Source organism: Seriola lalandi, unplaced genomic scaffold (assembly GCF_002814215.2).
Source record: "Seriola lalandi dorsalis isolate HSWRI2012SDOR001 ecotype SW California unplaced genomic scaffold, Sedor1 jcf7180002054517, whole genome shotgun sequence".
NCBI classification, from domain to species: Eukaryota; Metazoa; Chordata; class Actinopteri; order Carangiformes; family Carangidae; genus Seriola; species Seriola lalandi.
In genome coordinates, this window is record NW_019525070.1 from 1,381,558 (window position 1) to 1,391,745 (window position 10,188).

Sequence of the window (10,188 nt, forward strand, 5' to 3'; positions counted from 1 at the left end):
GGAAGGGGGGTGGAGGAGGGGGGTCTTCCTCAAGTATCTTAGCTCTTCCTAGGATTGCGCTCTGCTGGACAGAGACCTGAGATGTTGCACCTGGAATCTGCTGGAACCACCCTCCCTGGGTTTGTGGGTCACAGCCCCCAGTGCTCCGATGACCATTGGCACCACTGTTGCCTTTACTCCCCACATCTTTTCTAGCTCTTGGTATTTTTCGAGCTTCTCATGTTCCTTCTTCCTGATGTTGCTGTCACTCGGGGTTGCTACATCTATCCCCACTGCCTTCCTCTGTTGTTTGTCCATCAACTCGATGTCCGGTTGGTTAGCCATCACCAGTTTGTCAGTCTGGATCTGGAAATCCCAGTCCTAGCTCAGTCATTCTTAACCACCTTAGGAGGCATCTTCCATTCTGACAGTGGGACTTCCAGCCCATACTCAGTGCAGATGTTCCTGTACACTATGCCAGCCACTTGGTTATGGCATCCCATGTATGCTGTTCCTGCCTGGGTCCTGACTGGTGTGGTATATATACATATATATATATATATATATATATATATATATATATATATAATTTTAATGTTCTATTTTTAATGTATTTCCATGCCTCTGTAAAGCTCTTTGAATTGCCTTGTGTCTTAATGGTGCTATATTAATAAAATTGCCTTGCCATAAACATTTCTCTATGACTAGTATAAAATTTCCCAGTTTAAATAGCAACCTGAAAGTATTTACCTCCTTGTGGATCCTCCATGCAGTAGACCTGAAAGCAGTCTATGATATCTCCAGGGTTGACCTTCCAGTAAACAGTGACACTGGTGCTGGTGGCTGAGCCTGGCTCCTGGGGCTGCAGCGTGGGCCTCTGAGGCACTGAGGCACAACCAGGACGTATACAGTACAAGCTTCATAACTGCCACATACACTGTATACGCACATTACACTAGACTTAAAAATGAAGATAAAGATGTGTAAATATCAGACCTACCTGGGATTCCCTTGCGCTGTGTGAGGTGTGAGCTGGATGTGTTGCCCTTGGCGTAGTCTTCGAACACCAGCAGTCCCTTGGGACCCAGCTCCAGTGACATGGCTGAGTCCAGAGCTGCCTTGAGACTAAACACACAACCGCAAACAATTAGCTTCTGGTCAACACAAGTCAATGTCAAACACTTCTTTGCTATAGGTTGAGCTCGGTATGGAGAATGTTAAAGAATATCTATAACCACAATTCAATTATCAGAAAACTGGCACACTCCCAGGGTTATAGCTCTGCAGGTCAAGCACCATGCTGCACTGGTAATCACTATCTAGTAATATGTTATTACACAGTTGTTAGGAAACCACACTAGCTCACACTCCATTCACTGAAAACACATTACCTTGCATGAATGTCTTCAGGTGACTAGTAGGAGAGCAGATTGAAGAGGGATTTATCAGACATTTGACACAAACCCTGATCACCAATTACTGGCCAAACATGATACTGCTAATCAATTCATCTTAAAAGCTTCAGGACTCACCCGTGCGTCAGTCTCTTCCTCTCTGGCCGTGGTCTCTAGAGTGGCCTTGGCGGTTTCAATGCTCTCCTGGAAGGAGACAATCTGGTCATATAGCTGCTCCAGCTTGGACTTCTTCTCCTCCTCCATGTTGACGGACATGTTGTTGTACTGCTCCATCACCAGAGCCATCATCTCCTCGTTCTGCACCTGCATCGCTGCCTCGCTCTCCACACACTGGTCCTGGCGGAGAGGAGAGGGACGGCCAAATGAAACGATGTCCCACTAAAATATCATGCTGTCGGTTGGATTGATTAATTTATACTATAAGAGTATTAAATGTGAATGGCACAAAGTGAGCGTGCTTTACCTCTACAGAGTTGTAGGCCAGCTCCAGTTCAGACACCAAGTCCTCAATGTTCTCTGACCTCCCCTGAAGCTCTGAGATCCAATCACTCAGCTTCTCCTGTTATACAAACATTTATTCGTACATCATCACATGTACAGTACATCCTCTGACAATAATACGCAGCTGTGATTGAGCAGAAGATCATCGTTGGAAGTTTGTAGATATAACATTAAATCTGCACCAAAGTTAGTCTTTCTCCGAAATGAGTTCTTCACCCACTCTAAAGATTAAATTCTTTACTTGCTCTGTACGAAAGAAATTCCCATCAGTTGCAGTATCTGAAACATGAATTCTCTTAAGACAATCTTATTGATCTGTGGGGTCCCAGTTTCTGCTGTTGTTATTTAGACTGATGACACAGATTAATCTTGAGGTTGCCTACAGCAGCTTTAAGGGGAATCATCAGGGAGGATACTGCAGGGGGAAGACTGGTGGTTTAACTAGGTCGAGCTGCGGTCACCGAGGCTGACCGCCTCTCCACCAAAAGCGGGAAAACAGGTGTGAGTGTGTGAGGGAGAATGTGTCCATCCATGTCTGAGGAGGTGTAGGAGTGCATTGTACATTCTAGCTGATAGAACTGGACTGGATACAGGTTTGTTAAGTTGTTTTGCTGAGCTTGACAGGATCGATTTTCCGCTCTGTGGAGTGTCTGAATAGACCGCACTGCTTGGTGCTGAAGTCAGACTTGTATTATAGCTTTGATCTTTGTCTTATTTACAGTCCAGCTGTCAGTGTTTCACATAAACACAACATCACACATGCACTAGACCTGGTTCGAATATCATCTGGAAATGATATTTGATCATTCTCAGTTTGTTCCAGCTTTCCTTTGATTTAGTTGCCAGATACTTTACTGAAATATCTCACTTCACTCATGTTGTCTGATGTATATTCACAGATTTACAGAAGCAAATCAACTGAACAGTGAATATTGTCTCTCCTGGTGAAAAGCCGCATCTTGTAGCAGCGTGAGGAGCTCTCTGTAGTTGTTCTCATGTAGCAAGTCTTCTCATGAATTTGCACGTTAAAAACTGACTTTTGGAAAACTACAGGCAAAAGAAGCCAAAAAATTGCTAGAAGGTGTTATAATGTTAATGGAGATTTTAAAAAGGAGAAGACCGACCCTGTGCCAACCCAGAGGGTACATCACAGGGAGAACAGTGTGTGTGTGTGTGAACAGATCACCTCTCAGTCTCCACTTGATGATGACACACTGGACCTTTCCACGATCAAAGTAGAACATTACATCACAACAGTTCAATGTGCTTGGCCGCAGCCTGCCAGCAGCCCGGGAGCATGAAACTTGCCAGCATACATGGAAAAGTTATAGCCAGCTAATTTAGGGCCAGTTTATTATATGATGACGCAAACTAATGCCAGTAAAGTGTGCGATGATCGTAACCGTGTGTTGTAATAATGCTGGTAAAGTGCAGCTGCTATTTGATTACAGCATGCCATCAGTCATCAGAAAGGCTGCTGTGTCGTTTCGGGCAGCAGCTCGCTAAAACGATCAAACATCTGGGAGACACTGTGATCCCTCTGAGGCGGCAGACAGGAAAAACATGTTGTCTGATCTGACAGATTATGATTTAATCTCCTCATATAAATAGTTGTGTTCCTCTGAATCCATTCAATTTATAATATCATACAGATGATGCTCAATTTTAATCCTGCATTGTTTCCCATGTTTTTTTGTTTGTTTTTGTTTTTTAAGATCTAGCCTATTTGCTCACAGAGAGACACAAAATAAGTTTTCCCCAGAATTTTAAACTATTCCTTTAAATGTATTTCTTGTATTTTGCAATTCTTTACAATAAATATCCATTACGTAATAGATAACTTATCATCTATTTACAAGTACTTATGCTGTGCATGTTTACTAAGCTAGACATCTGAGTAGTTTTAGTATTATCAGTATTTTCAGTTAATACAATAAAAGGCAATGAGTATTATTAAAAATCAATAATTTTCTACTTGTTAATACTTAATGATAATAGATAATCGATAGAGATGGTAAATTATCAGTAAACCAATGATCACAGTAGCACTTCCCCTGCTTCTCCTACATGTGTGTGTCTCACTGTACCTGTTCCATGCTTGTATACCTTCCTAAAGTGCTACTCCAGTGAAATGTTATTGAACTTTTATTGAGTTGGGGCACTCGCAAGAAAAATTATTTTAAAAAGAATAGCAGCAGTGGCTGAATTTCTAGTAGTGCTCAAGATCCAGAACCACTGTATCCTACATTTCCCAGAATGCAAGTGAATATGATTTGTTCAACACTTATGCCCACATCTTATGAAATTCATGCCCCCTGTTGTTAAAGCCTAATGTGAGATAGCCCTAATGACATCATATTCTACTGTGAAACTGATCATGTGTAAAATTGACGAAGTGCCCCTTTAAAACAAATGTTACTTTATATATGCAATATACACATTCAGTGTGTGCATTTAATACACTACCTTGATTTCCTCATAGGCTTTGTCCACAGCAGTCACCACGTGGCTGTGATGCTCTCTGGACACACAGTCGTCCTCTGATAGCAGACGACCACAGGTGAGACAGAACCAGTCCATCCCCTGCAGCTCAGCAGCCAGTCGGGCCTGACTCTCCTCCTCTGCATCAATGATTTCATAGTCATCCTCAATGAGCTCTTCTTCTAGGGACAGATCAAACACTTTCCCCTCCATCTCCATCTCAACCTCCACCTCCATCCTCTCTTCTCTGTCCCGGCCGGACTCAGGTTTTGATTCCTCTGCATCTCTCTGTATTTCGGGTTCTGGCATCTCTTCTGCATCCTTTTTAGATATTATCTCATATTCAAACTCCTCAACAGGCACTTCTGGAGCCTCTGCAACCACCTCATCTTGCTCCATCCTTTGCCCTATATCCTTTCTGTGTATATCAACATCTGGACCAACATCATCTTCAATAATGATTGCATCTGGAAAATCTTCAGCCCACATCTCCGCCCTTGGTTCTACATGTTCTTCTGATAGTATTTCCTCCCTGTGCAGCCCAGATAAATCCTCCCTGGGAGTAAAACTCCTCAGAGGGGAAAAGAAACCCTCATCTTCTTCTAAGTCCTCCCCCGTCTTCTTCTCCTCTGTGTCGGCCTCCTCCATAGGTGCAGGGGGGTAGTACTCTCTGTCTAAGTCATTTCTGGGTTGCTCTTCTACCTTTACAGCAACTTCTGCTTCTACTCCCGGTTGTGGCTCTGTCTTTGTTTCTCCCATCGGTGCTGGTATGTCCTCAGGTGCTGTTAGATGTTCACATGTGCTGTCAGGTTCAGGGAGAGCCTCTGAATCACTCGGGGCCTGACCAATATCAATGTCCATCTCTACTGCTTGTCCCTTGGGAACGAGGAGGATTAACTCGTCACCTGCATTCACCATATCCGGGAGCCCAGCGTCGTCTGTGGGTGTTTTAGCTTTGACTTCAGTTATCAGCTTTGTTTTGCCTGATTCACTATCAGTTACCGGCTCCTCTTGTTGACGCTGCAGGGATTCAAGGATTTCATGATGTTTCTTATCTGAATCTGTCTTGACGTCCTCTGGCATCACAGGTTCGGTTACTTCACTTGAAATCTCAGTTTCAACTTCTGGCTCCTGAGCAGCTTCGGCAATGAATTCAGGCAACTGGCTCTCAGCTGCAGCTTCCCCACTCTTAGCTTCATGGTCTCTTCCTACTTCAGGAGCTGCTGCTGTTTGAACATCTGTCGTCTCAGCACTTTTTACCTCCTGAAGATCAATCTGAACTTGGGTTTGAATCTCTTTTTCATTCACTGCTTTTTCAGTAACCTCCACTACTGCGTGTACCACACAGTCACGGTCGGTGATGACCTCGACAGGTGCAACACCTTCAGGAACGACTTCTGCTGCTTGTTTTTCCTCACACGGTGATATTGCAGCCGGTGTCTCTATTTCACCTGAGGGTTCAGTCGAGGTGAACGTTTCCCGTCTTACAGTCTCAGGTTCGTTGACCTCAACTCGGACCTCTGGTTTGGCCTCAGTTTCTACTTTCTCATCAGCAGCCACCACCTTCGTGTCAGGACCTGGCTCCTCAGAAAAACTCTGCTCTATTTGTATTTTTGATTTAACATCCATCTGTGGCACTGCACTGCTTACAGGTGCTTTTTCTGCCCTGTCCTCTGTTGCTTTTACAAGCTCTTCAGTTGCTTTTTCTGCCACTTTTTGTGTCTGACATATCCGCTCAGTTTCAATAATGCTTTGTTCACTTCTTTTGTGCTCTTCTCTCTGATGCTCCTCACTCTCGCTCTCTGCTTTCTCTACCTTTCTGTTCCTTTGAATTTCAGGAGGTGGCTCATCAGTGCTCCTCTCAGGAGGCTCAGTCTGGTCTCCTTTTACTTCCTGTTTTACTTCCTGACCCTCAATCCAATCCTCTGTCAGGTTAGACTCCTGAGCTGATTTTTCTGGGGCCTCTCTGACAACCTGCTCTTCAGTTACCACGGAGAGTTGTATGTCCTCCCTCTCCTTTTCTGTTTCTGTGACTATTTCTCTTTTCTCCTCAAATGTTGCTGATTGTAGATCCTCACTACTGCCTCCAGCACTGACCTCCTGTGTCTTTGGTTCCTCTGTCTTTGTCTTGTCCTCATCTTCTTCTTTGACCACTTTTCTGAGACATCCTGTCATTTCAAACCTACTCTGTGACCACATCATCCTCCCCTCGTTCTCGTCCTGCACTGATTCTGGTTGAACCTCCACGGTGGAAGTTTCATCCTTCAAAGTAAACTTCTCCAGGTAGCCTTCCTCCTCCTCTGCATCCGACGAACATCTCTTATAAGACTTCTCAGATGCCACGCTCTCTGCCTCTGAGTGTTCCTCGTCGCTCCTCCTCCTCTCGCCTACAGCATCCTCGTAAAGGTCGGAGTACATGAAGGACATGGCGGTGGGCTCCTCCAGCAGGATGGGGTCAATAATCTTCGGGGGTCCAGCGGAGATATAGATGGGCGTAAGGATGGTCTCTTCACTCTCAAACAGTACTGAACCATTCTCCTTTGTCGATCTCTGGCTCTCTCGCCTCATCCTGGCTGCAACCTCCTCCTCATCCTCATCTCTCCTCTGCAGTGCATCAGCAGGAGCTCCTTCTCCATAAAAGACCTCGTCCAGGTGTTCCCCGACTATCTCCACATCTGTGACAAAGACAAAAGACTCTTCTGATGCAGAGGGGCTGTCTGTTGCTGTCTCCGTAGCAGGTTTCTGCTCCTCTGCCTGGGGTTTCACTGCTTTCTCCTGCAGCTCTGGAGCTTGTTCTCCGGGGACTGCCTCATCCAAAAGGGTAAACTTCTCGAAGTAGTCAATGTCACTGGCGCTCTCATTCTGAGAAGGTGTCTGTCTGGGTTCTGTGTCTGCTGATGGCTGAGAAGAATCTTGCTTCGAGGGCTGTGGAATGAGGAAATCAATCCATAAAGGATATTGTAATGTTTAAATCTACAAATGAACGGGCGTTTTATCGTTTATGCAAATGAATATATTAATGTATGTGAATGACAGGACAGGTTAGATTTAAATCATAACTAACTCGATCACATCATTCAAATCAATCAGATAAATACCTCTTGGTGATCGAGTATCCTCCCCTCGTCTGTCAGGACATGATTCTGTTGCCACGTCCAGTCATGGTGGCTGCGGGACTTGATCTTTGGAGTCTGGTCCAGATACGACAAATTGTCCTGCAGCTCTGTGCTCTCCTCCTCATCCACGGTGGGAAGTTTGGAGGGGACTCTGATGTTGAGAATCTCATAACCCTCTGAAATCAAACTAAACAGTTGCTGATCTTTGTTTTTGATTTCCTCCAAGTCCGGCTCTGTTTCGGTTTTCTCCTGTTTCACATTGGGGAGAGAAACCTCTGCCATCTCCGGTCTCTCCACTCCCAGAGCCGAAGCCGATCTTGAGCTTCCAGGTCGACTCAGCCTGTCCCCCAACCTGCTGCTCCTTCCTCCGGACCTCGTCCTCCTACGGACTACTTTATCCTCATCAAAGACAATGGTGATCTTTCCTGCAACGCCAGAGCCCTCCATGCTGTAGGCTTCAGAGACAGAGCTCGTGTCAGAGGCCCAGGGAGTAGAGCAGCGGCTAGAGGCCGTCTCCCAAACAATACCACTGTCCTCGCTCTGAACTGTTACCATGGAGAACGATGGGTCCACCATCAGGCACTGGAGTTTGGGCTTTACCGACTGGTCCTGGACAACCTCTCGCAGACTGAAGGAGATAAGAACGGAGTAGAGTTAGATGGAGGACAGGAGGCTGTTTGTGCCGTTCACTAGAAGAGGAAAGGCATTACTAAACAGTCTAACTGCAAGAGGAGATCCTTTTGGAAATGCAAGCAGAGAACAAACCAATGAATCAAATCACAAAATATCTGAGCAACATGTGCCAAAATTCACGTTTTGCAGCACTGAGCCAAATGAGAAAATCCAAGCCGAAAACAAGATAACACGCGCTGAGCTTTTCTCAAGATGATTATTTAAGAAGTGTAGATCTTGTCAGCATTAGAGCAGGTGTCTGGTGCAAGGCTGCCAATGTGAGTGATGAGCTGAAAAAAATAATGATCAAATGCGCTCTTAGCTGTCCCTCCTGCTATGAATACAGCTTAGTGCCTGCAGGGTTACCGCAAGGTGACGTCCCAAAGCGTCATTCATGTAATTTTAGAGAGGAGATGCCTGGCCTTCTCAGATACATCCAACATATCAGTATCTTCTACTATTTATGACATGGCAAGGACGGCTAATGTGCCCGGTAAGAAACATGATAAATGAGATGTAAAATATGGGATGACAAATAATATCAAATATTGCAATAGAGTGCAGTGCCACACTGACAATCCTTGTGTGAGCTGAGGAACAGACGATCATATAATGTGTTAAAGGACATTAATGGGGCATTGTTTTGTGTAACATCTATACCCCTCTCCAGTCAGAGATATGGCACAGCTTCCCCTTTCTTTCTCTAAAGCAAAATGTACTTGAACTAAAAAGCCCTGAAGCAAATGGTTTCTCACTGACTCCATTCAGTAAATTTCATGATAAGAACTCCCAGCAGAAAAAACATCAATTTACACAAAGACTAAGTGATCCATAACTGACGTTATTCAGTGTATATATGGTCCAGACAAGAGAGTAGAGCACCTGTTTTGCAGTTCCTCCACCTCGTCTTCATCATCCTGGCTGATGGCCTCTGAAGCGTCAGACTGAAACTCCATCAGCTCTGAGTCCAGACTCACACATCCCTCCATCATGCTAATATCCACCAGCTCTTCCCTTCCGCGGCTCCCAATTTTGATTTTCTTCTGTGTACTTTAGAGTCCTCTTGATTTTTTCAGTCACTCTGGATTCGGAGGGGCTGGTCTGCCTGTTTGTGTCATTCTAAGTTGGGAGCTGTCCATCTGACTCAGCGAGGGACAGAAATAGACTGAGAGGGGAATGAAAAGAAGGGAGAGGAGACAGAGAGGGGAAAAACAGTGAGAGGAGGTATGTTTCACTGGCTGTTGAGTTAAGCACACTAACAACTAACTCTAAGAGATGGTTAGATTTTCAATGTTTTATAAAGGATTGTTATAGATCTAAGAAATCCATTATGTTGCTCTTGGTGTGCGCCGGTGTCTAATATCTGAGTGAGGCAATGTGACTTTAAGATAAAAATCCCCTTTGCCGAGTTAAATATAGGCCGTGAGCTGAAACAGTACCCCTGGTCCCCCTGCTGCTGGTGGCAACACTAAACAGATCCGTGGACACACATACACACATATTGTAAGGTATCTACCCCTCGCAGCGCCGGCACTACACAGAAGTCATAAAACTAGGTGTAATAAGGTGTCAAACCACAGATAAAAACCAATGAGCACACTGGCTGCCAGAGGAGGCCGCAGAAAACATTTGAACAAAAGGTGCGCTCGTTTTATAATCTTTTTCAAGGCCTGTGAATCACAAGCACCTGTAATGTACTGAATGACTTCAGAGCTCATGGTAATAGAATAAAATAAAATAGAATAGAAAAGTTGTTCAACTGAGGAACCAAAATGACACCTGATTTCAAGATCAGGTGGACTAGCAACAGATCTGTGGGACAGTTTTGTGCTTTATCAGTCAATATCCGTACGTATAGTTCCTGTGGAAAAAATTATACCAGTTTGCATGAGAAATTAAAAGCATGCCACCTAACCTCACATCTGAACATGAATGACACCTTAAAAAAAAGAAGCCAGTGTTCAATTTAATATGATTTTGACACTTCTATTAGCATAGATGAGAAATGAGAGGTTTTCTCATGG

At 44.5% G+C, this 10,188-nt stretch overlaps 1 protein-coding gene across 1 annotated transcript in view; it reads right to left on the minus strand.

Annotated features, from left to right (window-relative positions):
- Positions 1-9,284, minus strand: part of cmya5 (cardiomyopathy associated 5) — a 12,232-nt gene extending 2,948 nt beyond the window's left edge. The window contains exons 1-8 of the mRNA XM_023413523.2: positions 9,047-9,284; positions 7,475-8,120; positions 4,362-7,301; positions 1,858-1,953; positions 1,512-1,730; positions 1,371-1,393; positions 980-1,104; positions 730-864 (exon numbers count right to left, since the gene is read on the minus strand). Coding sequence (XP_023269291.1) covers positions 730-864; positions 980-1,104; positions 1,371-1,393; positions 1,512-1,730; positions 1,858-1,953; positions 4,362-7,301; positions 7,475-8,120; positions 9,047-9,156 — 4,294 coding nt within the window. The 5' untranslated portion in view covers positions 9,157-9,284. The remainder of the gene's footprint in view (positions 1-729; positions 865-979; positions 1,105-1,370; positions 1,394-1,511; positions 1,731-1,857; positions 1,954-4,361; positions 7,302-7,474; positions 8,121-9,046) is intronic.
- Positions 9,285-10,188: the final 904 nt, after the last annotated feature.